Source organism: Globicephala melas, chromosome 6 (genome assembly GCF_963455315.2).
Source record: "Globicephala melas chromosome 6, mGloMel1.2, whole genome shotgun sequence".
Lineage (NCBI taxonomy): Eukaryota > Metazoa > Chordata > Mammalia > Artiodactyla > Delphinidae > Globicephala > Globicephala melas.
In genome coordinates, this window is record NC_083319.1 from 33477470 (window position 1) to 33496551 (window position 19082).

General features: G+C 47.0%; 1 protein-coding gene across 3 annotated transcripts in view; it reads left to right on the forward strand.

The window, feature by feature from the left end:
- Positions 1–18665, forward strand: part of ANKS6 (ankyrin repeat and sterile alpha motif domain containing 6) — a 56750-nt gene extending 38085 nt beyond the window's left edge. For all 3 annotated transcript variants that reach the window (XM_060300704.1, XM_030829818.2, XM_030829820.2), the window contains exons 13-15: positions 2270–2337; positions 5492–5608; positions 15288–18665. In XM_060300704.1, coding sequence (XP_060156687.1) covers positions 2270–2337; positions 5492–5608; positions 15288–15392 — 290 coding nt within the window. In that variant the 3' untranslated portion in view covers positions 15393–18665. The remainder of the gene's footprint in view (positions 1–2269; positions 2338–5491; positions 5609–15287) is intronic.
- The last annotated feature ends 417 nt before the right edge of the window (positions 18666–19082 follow it).

Below are 19082 nucleotides of genomic sequence, written 5' to 3' on the forward strand. Positions count from 1 at the left end.
TTAAGATTCTTTATGTCTCCTTTATCTACGTGGTGGGAATACTGTGTATTGATGTGTTACTGCTGTGCATCTTTCCCAATTCCACTTCCAGGAACATGATGTTGGTAGGTTGAAATTGACCACAATGGGGCATTTATACCACGAAAATCAGCAAATACCCACTAGGGCTTGATTTAATGTTTTAAAGAGCATCTGGATGTCATCTAGACAGTGACAGAGACAGTGTTAATTATACAGGTTAAACTTTAACTATTTAACCTGTTATATTGAAAATAACATTAAAAATTGAGAAAATATTCTTCAAGATTTTGAAAACCATTATCTGATTCAGCAAAGTTGCTCACATGAAGTTCCAACGTATGTCTTCATCATTTCATTTCATCTCGCACGTTCACGTAAACGGAAGCATTAGTGAGCCTTCATGTAGGAGCTACACTCATTGGCTATGTCTTCAAGAGTAAGGCAAAAATCAATGAAGGCATTCAGTGAGACGCCTGAAATGCAGTGAAGGCATTGGCTATATGGAATTTATAATACAGAGTATTGTGTAATTTATTATTGTATGTAAATTGTGCACACACATCCTTAAATCAGTAAAATCATGTACTTATATACGTGCGTACATTCCCCCTCCCAGAAATCCAGTTGTTAAACATTTACCAGCACACAGATGTGGAGAGAGACTCGTGGAGGGAATGACAGCAGCAAAGCATGATAGGCGTCATGAGCCTATAATAGATTATGTGTGGACTGGGACTCGTTTCACCTCATACATCCTATTTCATTAGCACCTCTTCTGCAAAGCCTGTCCGGTCCCTTGGGCTGGTCAGCTGTCCTCTCTGTCCCCAGATCCCCTTATTCATGTGCTTCGCCATAAACTCATCACCAGTGGGAGAAGTGGCAGAGCAGTGTGTGTAGCAGAAGCCTGGTAGCTAAACCACTGTGTTTGAATCCCTGCTGTGCCATGGACTAGTGGTGTGACCTCACTCGAGATATGGTACCCAGCTTTCTGTGCCTTCCTCATCTGCAAATGGGGACAGTAAGAGGGTCTACCTCATGGGGTTGTTAAGAGGAGATGCATCATCCATACAGGGTGCCTGACAGTGAGCACTGTGCATCAGCTGTCATCCTCTTCATTATATCTTCCCAGCTACACTGAGTTCCTTCACAGCATGGACGTTTCCATCCTTGCATTCCCAGTACGTAGTAGGCACAGTAGTAGCCACTGTTGAATGATGAATGAGTGAATAAAAGGACCTCTGACCTCCTAACCTCCAGTCCACTCTTTTGTAAGCTGCCCCCGCTGCCCCAGGACCTTTGCACTTGCTGTTCTCACTGTCTGGATGCTGCCTGGTGCTCTTTGCCTTGATATCTGCACAGCTCACTCCTTCATTTACTGCTCAAATATCTCCTTCTGAGAGGCCTTCCCTGACCGCCCTCTATAAAACAACATTCTCACATCCCCTGTCAACCTCCCCCACCCTGCTCTGTTCTTCCTCATTGCCTTGAGCCTGACAGCCTGCTTATGGTCTGCTTTGGTCCCTATTGAGCCCCCAGTGCCTAGTCTGATAAATCCTTATCGAATGTGTGAAGGAATGTTTCTTAAAGCCCCCACAGATGCTGCTTTTGTCTCCTTTATCTTCCCTGCTCTGATAACTTGATACTCAAAATTTTCTGTTTTCCCCTGGTCTGTGCCCATCTGGCTCTGCTGTCCCATTCAGACACGCCCTTCCTTCAGGAAGCCCACAGCCTCCGAACGCTTGAGGCAAACCTTGACTCTGGTCTGAAGCCCACCTACCTGTTCTCTCCAGTTCTTTCTCTGTCTAGCTGAGGACTGCTGGCATTAGTGTTTACTGCAGCTGTAGCTAACAACAGTCAAGAAATCATAATTAAAAATTGTTCTGGGACAGACGGGAGGGTTTTAGTCCCAGCAGCTAGACCTCCAAGAACTTGATGGTCCCGCCATTGGAGAGTCAGCCTTTGGAGCCTGGCCATGAACTGCCCCCACATCTTCTGTCTTCATAGCCCAATCTGGGGTTTTGGCAAATGCTGAGAGCCTGCCCTAAGGGAAGATTATGGTCAACAGGTGGCTCGGGACCCACCTTCAGCTTCATCCCCAGGAACGCACCTTAGATCTGTTTTCTGTGTTGGGGTTTCTGGTAGAATTTCAAAATAAGATTACCACTGTTTTATGAAAGTTTGAAGATCACTCTTGATACATTTTACCCAATGCTAAAATATCTTATTTTACATTCTTTCCCTCTTGAAGATGAACTGACTGGAATCCTTAAGAAATTATCACTTGAGAAATATCAGCCCATTTTTGAGGAGCAAGAGGTAAGGATGTTCTTTTTTGTTTTTTTTTGTTTTTTGGGGGGTTTTTTTGGTTTTTTTGCAGTACGCGGGCCTCTCACTGTTGTGGCCTCTCCCGTTGCGGAGCACAGGCTCCGGACGCACGGGCTCAGCAGCCATGGCTCACGAGCCCAGCCGCTCTGCGGCATGTGGGATCCTCCCGGACTGGGGCACGAACCCATGTCCCCTGCACAGCAGGCAGACTCTCAACCACTGCGCCACCAGGGAAGCCCAGGATGTTCTTTCTGAATGTCAATTTATATCTTACCATAAAACAGTTGTCTAAATATGTAGGTTGTCATCCTGTAAGCCTAGATTGATCTTTTTCACTTAGATAGCTGAGGAAATAGAATTCTTGTTCAGCACATTTGGTTCAGTTCATAACAGTGAAATCCTGGGGACCTTATAACTTGTTTTATTATAATAGAATTGTATAATTTTGAACTCTGCTCTCTAGTTGAAGGGGATTGCCTGGCACGTTCTTAGGTTTAAAGCAGGTAAAAAAGCAAATCCTGATGAACCTGTGTTCAGTATCTGGATGTAAATAGTCTGTGTTAGTCTAAGAGGTTCCTATTTGCTCTAAAGCGCTCACCACCACATTTTTAAAAATTACTGTCCTGCAGTTTGGCAGTTTCTCAAAATGTTTAGCAGAGTTACCTTATGACCCAGAAATCCCTCTCCCAGGTATATACCCAAGATAACTGAAAGCATGTGTTCACACAGAGTGTTCATAGCAGCACTATTCTTAGTAGCCAAAAAGTGGAAACGACCCAAATGCCCCTCAGTTGATGAATGAATAACTAAGACGTGTTACCTCTATACCATGGAATGTAGCTAGGTCATGAAAAAGAAGGAAATGCTGATACACACTACAACATGGATGAGCCTTGAAAACACTGTGCTAAGTGAAAGTAGTCACAAAAGGCCGCATATGGTATGACTCCATTTATATACAGTGTCCAGAATAGGCAAATCTATAGAGACAGACAGTAGATTAGTGGTTGCCAGGGAATGTGGGGAGGATAGAATGGGAGTGATTGCTAATGAGTATGGGTTTTCTTTTTGGGGTGATGAAAATGTTCTAAAATTAAGTGTGGTGACGGTTGCATAACTCTGCACTAAAAATCTTTGAATTGCACACTTTAAATGGGTGAATTGTATGGTAGGTGAATTACATCTCAATAAGATGTTAAAATTTTTACTGTTGGCCAAATAAAACTCCTCAGTGGGCCCATTAGCCACCAGGGTGTAATCACTGGCTTAGAACATTCTGGTGCCCAGTTTAGCACATGACAACTGTCATAGTTATTGTAGCAATCACGAGAGTCACTCATTGTCCCCAACAAGCTTGAGATGCAGTTGAGGAGTTTGTTTTTTTTGGGGGGGGGGTAATACACAGTATATTGGCATTCAAAGTAAATACAACAGATCATGTTTAAATTTAAAAGGGTCTGCCTCCGAATAAAAGCCAAAAGCCATTATAAAAAAAGGCATTGTGGTTGTGAAGAAAATCCAGTCTCTATAAAAATAATTCAAGCTAAATTATGGCAAGAGAAATGTTCCTCACTGGGCAGATGAACTCAACCTAGTCAGTTTGATTTAAATATTATTTAACATTTTCTCTGTTATTTGAGAAGGCAGAATTATTTGGTCATTAGAATCTTATCTAATTCATAAATTCCAAAATCTGAGGAGTTTGTATTTTTGTTCAGGAAACAGTAAGGGGTGCTGTGGCTTTCTTCCTTGGTTTGCTTTTCTGCCGTATCCAGCCTGTCCTTCCTGCCTCCTTGATGTCTTAAACTTCAGTGGCGATTGTTCTCATCGTCAAAAAAATCTTTACTGTTTGCTGATGGCTGCCTGCTTTTATTTTATGCGTTCCGTGCTTTCTGAGGAGCTGGGTGTGGGGTCTCTGCCACAGGTCTGGGATGGTGGGGGAGGGGAGTATCCAGCAGGGCCAGGGGCAGGTGGTTTCCGTCAAAATCATGTCACCTCTTCCTTGATCCCGTTAGCACCTTGTGATCTGTAAAGTGTCCGAGGGATTCAGGGAGCTTATCCGTTATCAGAGGGGCCCTTTCTGCATCTCAGGGAGAGCTTGATGTTGGATAAGGGAGCAGACCCTTCCCCACTAACTCAAACCTGGTTCAAGATTTTTTTTTAAATCCATGAAAGTAAAGTGACTATTAAAAGAGATCAAGACAGGGAAGAAATTTCTCCTGGAGCTGAGGCCTAGGCAGGGATGACAGAAATGTTAGAATTTCTCTGGCAAAAACCAAGGATTGAACAGCTTTGAGATGCCCTTTTTTTTCTGGTAAAAACCAATGGCCCTTCTTTCCTTTATTGCTTCTGCTTGTTTATTTTCTCACTCTGTCTTTCCACAGTCTGCATCTCTCTTGTCCTTGGGGGGGGGGGGGAAACATGGTGAGTACTGCCACATACTCATATTTTCTGTGCAGTATCGGATACTGTTAAAAGTGCAGCAACATTGGAATTAACTTTCTAGTACCAAGACTTGGATTTTTTACCACTCGAGTCACCCAGATTACCGTCTCAGAGACTTCCCTTACTTGTTTCGTTTTCAGAGTCTTTCCAGAATGCACCTCTCCTAAAAATCCCAGGCTTAGAGCTGAGGAGAGATCGTTTTTTTTGTTTTGTTTTGTTTTTGTTTGTTTTTTATTTTATTTATTTTTGGTTGCATTGGGTCTTCGTTGCTGCGCGCGGGCTTTCTCTAGTTGTGACGAGCGGGGGGCTACTCTTCGTTGTGGTGCGTGGGCTTCTCATTGCGGTGGCTTTTCTTGTTGCAGAGCACGGGCTCTAGGCATGCGGGCTCAGTAGTTGTGGCGCATGGGCTTAGTTGCTCCGCGGCATGTGGGATCTTCCCGGACCAGGGATCGAACCTGTGTCCCCTGCATTGGCAGGCGAATTCTTAACCACTGCACCACCAGGGAAGTCCTGAGGGTTCGATTTTAATGATGTTTTCAAATAAACTTTCAGCATAAAGCCAGGACTTGGAAGTAGTAAATCATAATTAATTCACTGCTCATAAGCACTAATAGCTCGTTATCGTGATAGTCTGGTTGTGGTTGGGGAAAAGAGGTGTGGCGCCGAGCAGATAGCAGCGAATCCCCCTCTCTCTCCCCAGGTGGATATGGAAGCGTTCCTCACGCTCACCGATGGCGACCTGAAGGAGCTGGGGATTAAGACAGACGGGTCCAGGCAGCAGATTTTGGCAGCGATTTCTGAACTGAACGCAGGCAAGGTATTGTTCTCAATCTTTTTTTTTTTTTTTTCCTGTTTCCAACAGCTGAGAGCTTCACTAGGATCCTCGGCCCCAGTGTTCCAGGGACCTTCATGGTCTGATTTCATCTCTCCCCCACACCTGGTGGACGACAGCCCCGCTCATACACCTCTCATGACCGAGGGGTCACTACCTTTGAGTATGCCTGTTCCTTTTCGAGATCTCTCTTCCCATAAGGTGGTTTCTCCTTAGATTTGGCTAAAACATTCCCTCCGGTCATCTCACCCCACCGGGCTGGGTTTTGCCCTCCGGAGCACAGTGGAAGTTGATTAAGACAGGCGGCAGGGTCAGGCCGACCTGGGTTTGAATCCCAGCTCCTCCACTTACAATGACCCTGGGCAAGTCACACCCTCCTCTGAGCCTCGCTTTCTTGTCTGTAGGGTGGGGGTGATGGGCTCGCTGCCGGGACTAAAATGCTCCGCAGAGCACCTGGCACACAGAGATCTGTCAGTCAGTGTTGTTGTTGTTGTTGGCATCCTGCATTTTTGTCTAATGTTCAACTTCTGTTTCACCAGCTTTAGAGCTAAAGATTAGCAAAGCCCCCACCCACCCATCCACCCACCCAAAGGCACATATGCAAAAAACAAACAAGCAAACAGAACACAAGAGAAGTGAGGCACCACTCACTCTGCAGACAGTTGTACAGTCGCTCTTGGGCTATTCACATTCCTTTGCCTTCTGTCTTTTTCCCTAACGTGGGCTGGATTTTTTTGGTCTCTTATTCAAGCAATAACGTATAAATACTTGCATACCTGTTGCTCTTTCACACTTAGCCGAACAGCTCCCCACTTGTTCGACGATAGTGACAGGTAAAATCTGGGATTTGACCATTGTAAATAGTACCAGAATGGACATCTCTGCGTTTTTGCTTTTTCTGCTGTTGTTTTGTTCTTCAGGCTGTGTTCCACAATACAAGGTTATGTTAGCGATCGTACCATTTTATGGTTCTTTCTATATATTGCCAGGTAGGCACAGAAATATTGAACAGACCTGTAGTGACAATCTCAGGTAAATATCCACGTAACAGTTATCATTCACAGATCACTGTGCATACCTTTCCTCAGTTAATCCAGGAGGCCGGTACCCTCACACTCTCCTCGTGCAGCCCAGGAGCAGAGTCGGGGGTAGGGAGGGGGTCCTTCTCACTGGTTCCTGCAGCATCACACTGTGTGGAAGCAGCTCCTCCAGCCCTGCAGCCTCGCCGGGTTGGCGGCTGGTTTTTCTGCCTTCGTGGTCGTCACTGTTTTGCCTGTGTGTAGGCTGTGAGGTCGTCCTTCAAAGTGATGTAGTCGGCATTGCTTCAGGCATTGCAGGTGTCTGCAAGCCTAAGCGTTTTCCTGCAGGTCTTTGCTGTGTGTTCTTTCTCCTCTGCAAGTGGCCTCTTCCTAAACACTGCTCACCTGTCCTGGGACCCTTGCTGCCTCACTTTACAGATAGGGAAGCAGAGGCTCCGAGAGAGGCAGTGAGCCCCAACTCGGAGACCAGCACCGTTTCTGCCCTGCCCTTAGACATGAGCAGCAGAAGGTGGGTAGGTCTCGGCTGCTAGGAAGGGTTCACCTAGGGAACGGAAGCCTCAGGGTGGCTTACTGCAGGTGGATCACCTGAAGCCAGCACTAAACTCTTCAGAGCATTGATTTACTCATGAGAAATCTCCCTTTAACTGTCTGCCATGTCCCAGGCACTGTGTGGGTGTTGAGCACTGAGTATCACTCAGTGCCCAGCATTGCTCTGAGCACGTCACATCTAGTCATTCGTGTAACCCTCACGAAAGCTGCTGAGGTTGTTTCCAGTTTACAGATGAGGGAACTGAAGCACAGAGAGATCAGGGAACTTGCCTAAGATCACACAATCAGTAAGTGGCAGAGGCAAGATTAGAACCCAGAGTTTGTGTCCTGGCCTCTCTGCTATCCTGCCTCGGTATAATCCACAGGCACGGGACAGGCAAATTGTGTTGTGAGAGCTCCTGACTTAGAGTGGGGACTGGTAAGGCAAGGGCCTGGAAGACGTCCCCGAGCAAGGGCAGGAGGGCTGCAATGTGAAGGAAGACAGGAACCACCTGGCAAAGGGGTAGAAGAAAAGTGCAGACCAGGCAGAGGGCAGCACATGTGCAAAGGCCCTGCAGTGAGAAGATGTGTGGTGCATTTAAAGAACTAAAGGAGTGGCTGGAGCATGGAGAGAAAGATGCCTGGTGTGAGGGGAGGCCAGAGGGGACAGATTAAGGCTCTCAGGGTGGTTGAGGGTGACCCAGTCAAGTGTCCAAGGGCTTCGGGGTGGGGACTAGGTGAGTGATGGTAAGGAGGCTCTGGCTCAGAAGTTAGGACCCTTCCTCCTCCTGGCCTCCAAGGGCCAGATGTGTGAGCCAAGGGGAGGAAGGAGGTGAGGAAAGCCAAGCCTAGGCCAGTCGAGAAGGACAGAAAAGATTCTAGATGTAGGGCCAGTGAGGACCTCGGAGGGCATGGAAGGACAGGAGCTAGGTGTCCCTGGAGCCTGGCCTGGGGCTTGGTAGATGGTAACCGCTAATGCTTCTGGAACCTCTCCTCTGCCCTCAGTGGTTATGGCCTCCTTGGTCCGGAATCATAAAAAGAAAACAGACTGGGTTGGTTTGCAAATCTTAGGAAACTGTCATCATCAGAGTGGATGATGTGACATCTCAAGCCCACTCCAAAGGAGGACATTTGTCTTAAAGTCTGTACAGGCCTGAACATTTTTTTCTTTAAGTTTTCTCTGAAATTCATTGCCCCCCTTCTCCTTGTTTCTGTAACAGCTTGTATCCCATACTAAGCGGGGCCCCATCGAGAGGAACATCCGCTGGTGGTTGTCTTAGTTCGGGCTGCATAACAAAATACCCAAACCAGGTGGCTTGTAAATGGAAATTGAATTCTCAAAGTATGGAGGCTGGAAGTCTAAGATCAGGGTGCCAGTGGTTGAGTTTGGTGAGGGTCCTATTCCAAGTTGCACAATGCCACCTTCTCATGTGTCCCCATGTGACCCATAACAGAGAGAAGCCAATCTCTCTTATCTCTTCTTATAGGGACACCGATGGTATCATGGGAGGCTGACCCTCATGAGCTCACCTAATTCTAATCACCCCCCAAAGGCCCCACCCCCTAACACCATCACATTGATGGCTTAGGGTTTCAACACAGGACACAAACATTCAGCCCAATACCGTGGTCTTCCTTGGGGGCCCCAGCTGATCATCTCCCAACTGAAAGATCCGGGTGCATCCAACATGCCACGCCACCCATGTCCTCCCCACAGGTAGCATCCACCCTGCAAAGTCAGGCAAACCCACGTGGAGATAGGTGCAAGGGGAAGGGGCTGAGCTGAACTGATCGCTGGAGAATGGCCCTATTATTCAAGGGTCAGTAGTGCCAAAGTCCTGTGGAAATGAGGACTGTGTGTCAAGTGCATCTTAGAGCAAAGGTATGATTGGGAGACGTTGAATATCACAAAAGCAAGTGTATCTTCCCTACTCTAGGTTACCATTGCAAGTCTGTGCTAGTTCTTAGAAAGAGCAAAGAACTTCTCAGGCCAAGTGTGGCTTCCAATAGCTCTTTGGACGCCTGGGGCCTCGGCTCTTCTGGGCTGGACCCGCCTGACCCCGACTCCTGTCTCCTTCTTGATTGCTCTAGGGCAGGAGCTTCTCCTAATGTTCATCCTCTTTCTTTCGAAACTGAACCTTGGCCAAAAGAGTACCCATTGTGGCTCAAATGCTCTGTACACATTTGAAAACTCAGGACACTTGGGAGAGGAGATGCCCAGCTTTCCTTGTCCCCTCACCCCCATGTCTTTCTAGCTGTGGTCCACAGCATGCTGGAGGGTTGTGGAATCAATTTAGTAGTTCATGAGTAGCATTTTAACAAGCAAAATAGAACAGAGCAGAAAATATGAACGTTCTTTGCAGGTAAGAAGGCTAAAGCTTGTTTAAGTTGTATGGATTTACATGTAACGGGGTTGTGATATAAAATATATTTCATACACAATCAAAAAAGTTTGAACATTTTAGCCAAAAAAATTTTTAATAGATCTTTATTAGAGTATAATTGCTTCACAATACTGTGTTAGTTTCTGTTGTACAACAAAGCGAATCAGCTATATGCATACACATGTCCCCATATCCCCTCCCTCTCGAGCCTCCCTCCCATCCTCCGTATCCCACCCTTCTAGGTCATCGCAGAGCACGGAGCCAGTCTCCCTGTGCTATGCTGCTGCTTCCCACCTGCCAACTGTTTCACATTCGGTAGTGTATATATGTCGATGCTACTCTCACTTTGCCCCAGCTTCGCCCTCCCACCCCATGTCATCAAGTCCATTCTCTATGTCTACCTCTTTATTCCTGCCCTGCAACTAGGTTCATCAGTACCATCTTCTTTTTTTTCTAGATTCCATATATATACATTAGCATACGGTATTTGTTTTTCTCTTTCTGACTTACTTCACTCTGTATGACAGATGGGTCCATCCACCTCACTACAAATAACTCAATTTCGTTTCTTTTTGTGGCTGAGTAACATTCCATTGTATATATATGTGCCATATCTTCTTTATCCGTTCATCTGTTGATGGACACTTAGGCTGCTTCCATGTGTTGCAAATACAGGGAAGCTATTGTAAATAGAGCTGCAATGAACATTTTGGTACATGACTCTTTGAATTATGGTTTTCTCAGGGTATATGCCCAGTAGTGGGATTGCTGGGTCGTATAGTAGTTCTATTTGTATTTTTTTAAGGAACCTCCATACTGTTCTCCATAGTGGCTGTATCAATTTACATTCCCACCAACAGTGCAAGAGTGTTCCCTTTTCTCCACACCCTCTCCAGCATTTATTGTTTCTAGATTTTCTGATGATGGCCATTCTGACTGGTGTGAGATGATATCTCATTGTAGTTTTGATTTGCATTTCTCTAATGATTAATGATGTTGAGCATTCTTTCATGTGTTTGTTAGCCGTCTGTATATCTTCTTTGGAGAAATGTCTATTTAGGTCTTCTGCCCATTTTTGGATTGGGTTGTTTGTTTTTTTGTTATTGAGCTGCAGGAGCTGCTTTTGACTTCTCCATCGAATCTGAATGAGATCCTTGCTGGGTAGAGTAATCTTGGTTGTAAGTTTTTTTCTCTTTCATCACTTTAAGTATAGCCTGCCACTCCCTTCTGGCCTGCAGCGTTTCCACTGAAAAATCAGCTGATAACCTTATGGGGATTGCTTTGTATGTTATTTTCTGTTTTTCCCTTGCTGCTTTTAATATTTTTTCTTTGAATTTAATTTTTGTTAGTTTGATTAATATGTGTCTTGGTGTGTTTTTCCTAGGGTTTATCCTGTATGGAACTCTCTGTGCTTCCTGGACTTGGGTGACTATTTCCTTTCCCATGTTAGGGAAGTTTTCAACTATAATCTGTTCAAATATTTTCTCAGACCCTTTCTTTTTCTCTTCTGGGACCCCTATAATTCGAATGTTGGTGCATTTAGTGTTGTCCCAGAGGTCTCTGAGGTTGTCTTCAGTTCTTTTCATTCTTTTTTCTTTATTCTGCTCCTCAGCAGTTATTTCCAGCATTTTGTCTTCCAGCTCACTTATTCGTTCTTTTGCCTCAGTTATTCTGTTATTGATTCCTTCTGGTGTATTTTTCGTTTCAGTTATTGTGTTGTTCATCTCTGTTTTTCTTTAGTTCTTTTAGATCTTGTTAAATATTTCTTGTATTTTCTCAATCCGTGCTTCCATTCTATTTCCAAGATTCTGGATCATCTTTACTATCATTACTCTGAATTCTTTTTCAGGTAGATTGCCTATTTCCTCTTCATTTATTTGGTCTCGTAGGTTTTTACCTTGCTCCTTCATTTGTGACATCTTTTTTTGCAATCTCCTTTTTTTTTTTTCTCTTCATGAGTGGGATTGTATTCCTGTTTTACTGGTTGTTTGGCCTGAGGCTTCGAACACTGGAGTTTGTAGGCTATTGGGTAGAGCTGGATCTTGGTGCTGAGATGGGGACCTCTGTGAGACCTCACTCTGGTGAATATTCCCTAGGGTCTGAGGTTCTCTGTTAGCCCAGTGGTTTGGACTCGGAGCTCCCACCACAGGAGCTTCCGCCCAACCCCAGGCTCGCAAACCAAGATCCCGCAAGCCACATGGAGTAGCAAAAAATAAAAGGGGCGGGTTGGTGGGAGGCCTTGGCTGTGGAGGGCGGGGCCTAAGCAAGGGCGAGGTTTGGGCGGTGGGTGGGGCCAATACTCAGGACCCACAGGGCTGGAAAAGGCCCTGGGGGCTGTGGGGGGTGGGGCTTAGGCTCAAGGAACAGAAGGGACACAGATGTGCCCCCCACCCCTGGTCTCAGAGGGCAGCGGACCTCACCTGGGAGCCCAGCAGGCTTTCTGGGCTCGAGTGGGTGGGGCAAACTCCCTCCCACCTCTCCTGCTCCTCCGGTCTGGGAGGGCCCCTCCCGCCTGCCTCTCCTGATCTCCCTGGCCTCCCTCCTATGCTCCCAAGGACCTGTTGGCCTGGACAGGGCATTGGAGGGCAGGGGACCCGCCTGGGAGCTCAGCAGGTTCCCCGGCCCGCGTGGGCCAGGCGATTGCCCTCTGCTCCTCTCATGCTCTTTCCGGAGAGTCCCTCCCACCTGCCTCTCCTGATCTCCCCGGCCTCAGGGGCGCTGATCCTGTCTGGCCTCCACTTCTCCTACCCCCTCAGTCCCCCTACATCCTACCAGTTCACTCTCGGGTTCTTCCCGTCTCCTTGGGCGTCAGTGTCCCCCACCAGCGGCCGGCAGGCACCCTAGTTGTGGGGAGACGCTAACTCTGCATCTTCCCACACTGCCATCTTGACACCATCTTTGCCTCCTCAAAATTTTTTTTTTAATGACTATCGCCCAAAACCTGGCTCAGCCATAAAAATATCAGCAAAGCAGCGTGGACCTTCAGCCTGCAAACTATTTGACTTCCAGGTGAGCCCACCCCAGTATCCGAGTTGTGATGTATACTCAAGTCAGCTTATTAGTCTGTTAGTTTCAGACAAGTGCTATATTGGAGAAGGTTAAACAGAAATGATGGCCTGAGTTTCACCTTTAGTTGGTCCTAAAGCCATTGCTTCTTTCCATTCCCATTTTTTTGTGATTATTCAAAGTTGTGCATATTTGTCTTACTAAATTTGCACAGTGCCAGAAAGGCGAAAAAACTTTCAAAGGAGTCACGATCCAACTACCCAGAGGCCAGCACTGTTCGTATTTGGTGAGATCGCTCTGCAGTGTTTTGTGCTGAATGTTTTCTTTATGTGGCTGAGATAAATTTGGACCTATAATTTTATATTCTACTTACTTTGTTTAACAGTAAATATATGCAGTTACCCATGTCATTAAGAACTCTTTTAATATAATAAAATAAATTTGCAAGGATGTACTAAAATTATTTTTTTTAATCCCTACTTGTTGGATATGTAGATATTCCAACTTTCTATAAATAGTGCTACAGTGAGCAACTTCGTGTATAAGGCTTTCTAATTATCTCCTCAGAATAGACATCTAAAAAAAGTGAAATTATGGAGTCAGAGTCTAAGTCAAGGTATATGGTACTTTGTCCTGAAATACCTTCCAGCAGGAGCCAGTGAACACCCCCACCAGCTGTGGTTATAAGTTCCAGTGTCACCCTTGCCAGCATTGGGTACTACCAATTTGCTTTTTAATTTTTATTAATTTGATAGGCCGAGAAGTATGCCTTGTGTTGGTTTGTATTTCTTTAACTACTAGATAGACTGAACATTTTTTCTACTTTTAATGGCCATTTGCTTTTTTTCTTTTTGAGAATTATCAGGCAGGTCCTTTGAAACTTGGGGGTTTTTAAAGGGCAGTTATCATTATCATCTTCAATCAGGTGTGGATGCAGGGAGTGATTATGGTTTCCATCATCTGCGGCTCCCTCCTGAGGTTAGGAAGCATAGTGTGCTGGAACCCTGTCTCGCCCTGACCTCATTTCTCAGGCAATTAAGGCTAAGGTGGTGTCTAATAATGACATGGTTGTCATTCCCTCTATTTATTTTTTAGCCCTCTGCAGTTTGCACAGTGTCACCCCGTTCATTATCTCAGGTTGAGCCTCATCACAGCCCCAGCATGTGATACCATCCCCCTTTTACAGATACAGAAACTCAGCAGCATGGGGTCATGCCTAGGACAGAGTGAGTAGTGGTTTAGGGATTCGGGGTCCTCTGACTCCACCTCCCCACCTCCAATGCTCTGTCCTCTTCCCTGCTGCCTTTAGGTGTGTGTTGATGGAATCCTGATGGCACTTTCCCAGCTGTCTTGGAAGAATGACCTGGAAGGATTGTGTGAAGGGAGACTCTTCTGCCCTCCCAAGTGTCCAGGAGGCCTCGTCAGCACTAGAGGTCTCTGCTTGGGGATCTGGAAAGGGCAGTCCATGCAATAAAGGAAGAGAAAGTTTAAAGTCTAGGCTCATTCGGTGGAGTTTTTTATTTTTTTTCCACTCTTGGCAGAAAACAATCTGCCAGAGATTATTCAGTTTTAATTTGCTTTACATTTTGACCACATTTATTTCTTAGTTTAAAAAATATATGTTTAGGGCTTCCCTGGTGGCGCAGCGGTTGAGAGTCCGCCTGCGATGCAGGGGACATGGGTTTGTGCCCTGGTCTGGGAGGATCCCACATTGCCGCGGAGCAGCTGGGCCTGTGAGCCATGGCCGCTGAGCCTGCGCGTCCGGAGCCTGTGCTCCGCAACGGGAGGGGCCACAACAGTGAGAGGCCCGCGTACCGCAAAAAAAAAAAATATATATATATATATATATATATATATATGTTTAATCTACACTGCTGTTCTCTGAGGTCAGGATATGCTGGCCTCCTGCTGCCCACCCACAGCCCAATGTCAGCAGCAACCATCTGAGGTACAATTATCATCCTCGTTTTATAGATGAGGAAATTAAGGCCCAGAGAGATGAAGTATCTTGCTCAAAGTCACCCAGCTAGTAAATGGGAGGGTTGGGATTTGAACCCAGGCTGTGTGATTCCAGTCTCTGTTCTTCACCTCTATATATCACTGCCTCTCGCCTACGTATTCAGTGAAGATGTTCTTTGGGCTTAAAAAAAAATCCACATCCCCCCTCTTTTCCCATCTCAAAATACGTGTGTAAAGAGCAGCAACTAGGAGGGGGGTCTGCAAGGATGGGGTGAGAAGTGAATCACTGTGAAAACGAATCTGTCATCTTTTGGACAAGGGGGAGTAAAGGCAGTTCAAACTCTCACTCTGTATCAGAAAGTTCAGCTCCCTCTGAAGTCCCTGGAGATACGAGGGCTGGAAAGATGCACAGGGCAGGGTAGGAGACGTCCCTTCCGGGCCGAGTGACCCAGGGCAAGTCATTCTTGCTCCCTGGGTTCTGCTGCCCTTCCTCATCTGGGAAATTGGACCCCTGCATCTTGGGGGCCTCTCCAGGCCTGGCATGCTGTGTTTGTGGGTGCTGGGGGAGATTCTGACTCAGGATGTTTTTATTAAACTCAGTACTCTTTCAATTAGGTAATTTGTTTTCCCCAAGATGCCCATGGGTTTTTCAAGTATGAGTTAAACGTTAACAGCACTGTGTCAATTGAATTAATGGTTAAAAGATTTAACAAGACTTTCTGTGTCTGTTTTCAATTTCCTCCACAGGGACGCGAGAGACAAATTTTACAGGAAACCATTCACAACTTCCACTCTTCCTTCGAGAGCAGCGCCAGCAACACCAGGGCCCCTGGAAACAATCCCTGTACGTGACCTTCCTTCCTGTGGTGACCAGCGTGAGCTTGCTGAATCTCAGTACCCCCTTCACGTGGCCGGTGCTCCAGCCACCATCAGACCTTCCCCATTCCCTGAAACACACTATGTTTTTGTCACACCGCTGTGCCTTAGTCCTTCTGCCTGGAACACCTGTCTTCCCTTCCCTTCTGTAGTAGTTGGTGATGCTTGTTGCTGTAACAAACTCCAACACTGTAGAGACTTACTCTCCCATACAATCCAGTATGGCTGCATCCGCTCGGCAGAAGCACACGGTGATTCAGGGACCCAGCTCCTTTCATCTGTGGCTCTGCCATTCCTGGGGCCTCAGAGGCTTTGTTTCTGGCTGGCAGAGGGGAAGGGGATGGTGAAGAAGGCACAGCCATTTCTTTACTGCTTTGCTCTTAACTGCTCACGTTCCATCGGCCGCTCATAGTCACGTGGCCCCACGTGTAGTCGTTGTTCAGGTAGTGGCTTCACAGCAACAGCTCTGTACTTAGATGGGGGAGCACATATTTTGGCAGAAGGTTAGCCACTCTTCCACATCTTCCCTTAGAACTTCTAACTTCTCCCTAATGGTCCAAGTCACCTATCACATGAAGCCTTTCTCAACTCCCTTACACAGAACTAACTCCTCCAGCCTCTGGGGCCCTTACTGCTCCGTGTGATAACTCTGCTCTAGCACTTCACTGCACCTGCTGCAGATAGCGTACAACAGCTGTTCAGGATGTATATGTTGAATGCGTACTTCTTTCTTGCAAAGGCAGCCTTTTATGTAGGAAAAATGGCGAGGCCCAAGGTGTGATCTTGAGGGATCCCTTTTCCTTCCTGGCCTTCAGTTTCCTTGTCTGTCGTCAGGCAAGACAATGCTCTGATATTCCACGCTGCTCACCCCATATCACAGTAGGGCTTTTCCACTTTGAGTGGGAGCAGAAGACCCTAATACATTACATTGTAGAAGGACTTGGATACTCACATTTTCTAGGCAAAGAAGTGAAGAATTTAGAATTTCTTCTAAGGCTACATTCCTCAGAAGGGAATCAGCCTGTGTAGTTTTCTACCGTGTCATATTCTATGAAAAGGACTCTGACTTTTGAGTCCAGTAGGTTTCTGAAATGTTTTCAAGTGCGTAATTCATTCGACCAGCACCGCTGGGTGCTGGGGGTGCAGAGATGAGTCAGAGCCAGTCCCCACCCTTGAGGACCTGGACAGCAAGAGAAGAAAGGAATGGTGGTCCCAGCCTCGAGGGGCAGCACGGAAGAGTGGAGAAAGCGTGTGCTCTGGACTCAGGCTCAGGGTTCTGGTTCAGCCCTGCAGCTAGCCAGCTGTGTGGCCAGGGACGGGTAAGTTGGCGCTTAGAGCCAGCGTGCGTCAAGCACTTGGTCCGTGGGACATGCGCAATGGATAGCAGCCTTTGCAGAGTTCTCATCTTTACCGTGAGCTCTGCCTGGCCGCATGCTGGTCTCCTTGGGAGATGTGGCCTCTCACCTCTCCCTCCCCCGGCCATGAGTGCCCATTCACCCTCTGCTGGCTTCTAGAGGGAGTCCTGAACATGTTGCCTGGAGCCTCATCGTGTTCTCCTTCTGTCCGTTGATCCAGCGGATGCTGTTCCTCCTTCATCCTCCCATCTTCCTGCCCATAAAAGCCAGCTTCCCACATGACTGGAGAGAAGAGGTTTTGTTTTAGCCATCACTGACAGACACCTTTATAAATGTTCCTCGCATCCCAACCTTTTTTAAGGAGACACAGTCATTGAGCACCTTCTGTGTGCAGCAGCTGGAACCCAGTGTCATCTGTCCTCACCAGAAGCCGGGAGGCTGGCATGGTTTAACCTCATCCTGCACGCTGGGGAAACAGACACAGAGGACTGGAGCTGCATGCCAGTTCCCCAGCCCGGAAGGAGTAGAGCTGGCTGAGAACCGGATCTAGTGGGCTCTGAGCCCATGCTTTTGCCACCAATTCCTATAGACTCCCGGGGCTAGAGGCACCAGGCATTCTCGCTGTTTTAATGTACTCATATCTTCAGAGACTGTGGAAGAGCACTGAATCTATAGTCGGTCCTAGCACTGGGTTTTGGCTCAGCCACTTCTTAATGGGTAACATATTTCTAACATTCCTTGGACCTCAGTTTCCCTTTCAGTTACAAGGGGGTAGCACTCCCCAAGGCGCTGAGGAGCAGATGAAGGTGAAAGCCCTTTTCACACCATGTGGAGCTCTGCAGATGGGAGAAATCTCCACGGTGCTTGCCTGTTTGAAATACTCTGTTTCTCCCCTGCCCCACCCCGCCTCCCACTTGCCCTGATGTAGCCAGGGCTGGGTGGGCAAGGCCAGAAGCAGCAGCCTCCAGCCAGAGGTGGCAGCAGCTTAGGTGGCTCTGCTGGTATTGGAGCCCCGAGGAAGTGAGGGTTGTTGTTGAATCCCCACCCTCCAGTTGTGGCTGACTCTGGTGTTTGTGTCACTGGGATTCCCAGCAAGGTGGACAGAAAGAAGGGAGGCCTTCCAGCCTGATCACAGGGGCTGATCCAGGGGGCAGAGAGGAAGCAGGAAACCCCTCCAGTTTGCTCTTGCCTCAGAGCTGCCTAAGGACAGTGCCGTGCAGGCCAGTCCCGGGCTAGACAGCTGTGAACATCTATGCCGACCTTCCAAGAAAGCACCTTTTGAGGGCTTGGGACCCTTCCTGGGAAGATTCTGCAGCCCAGACTGAAGGTGTGAAGCACCATCTGTGCTTTGTTCAGGCAAGGTGATCATGTCTCATTAACCAACAGATCCTGTTCAGCATGTAAGGAGACCTGATGCTTTCCCTGACAAAGTCGATACCAAATTCTGAAGGACTGGCCAGGGACTGAATCTCCTTCCTGGGGGAGGTGGGTGGTGAGTCCCCTCTTCAACTTCTTTCCTAAGGTGGGGACCACCCAGGGCCCCTCCTCAGGGCCCTCCCTACCCAGTGGGTTGAGCCAGCCCCCATTAGTCTTAGTTCCTGTTGGAGCTGCCTCCCTAGGGCTCATAGACACAGGGCATGGCCATCCTCTTCCGGGAGACCTTGTTCCCACTGTCCAGGTGGCTGGGGTAGGGTTTGGCCTCAGCAGTGCCACTGGATCCTTTGATAAGAGACCAAGGTGCTGTTTTGTTTCAGCTCTACTGTGTTTCCATGTTCCTTACCATCCAACACTTCTTTTTGTTACTATTTTATTGTTTTTCCATACAGGGATTTGATTCTTTGAAGGACTTCTGTTTGCCAAATGTATATTAAATAATGGTGAGTTTGTGTTCTCACTTTGTTTTTGCTCATCGAAGGTATAAAATGCTGCTCAGATTTCTTCCAATGAGAACTGTTATGGAGCAAGTGCCTATGGTGTGCTGGGCGCTTCTGTTGCCTCACCTCCTTCATGATAATCTTGTGAGGCAGCCTTAAAATCCCCTTTCTACCAATTTGGTGAGTGTGGCACACAGATATCAACCTCACCAAGGTCACCTTGTAACAGGCGATGGTCGATTTGAATGCAGGCCTCACCTGTCAAGTCTCTCCATGCTGTCTTGCTGCCTTTCAGCACAGAGAGAAATGTTGAATTGGGATAAGCCCAGCCAACATAAAACAAATAAAACCTTGTTAGTCTGTATGGCTTGTTCACAATTTTTTTTTTTTTTTTGGTGGGGAGGTGTTTATGAAATACCATAATACTATACATATAT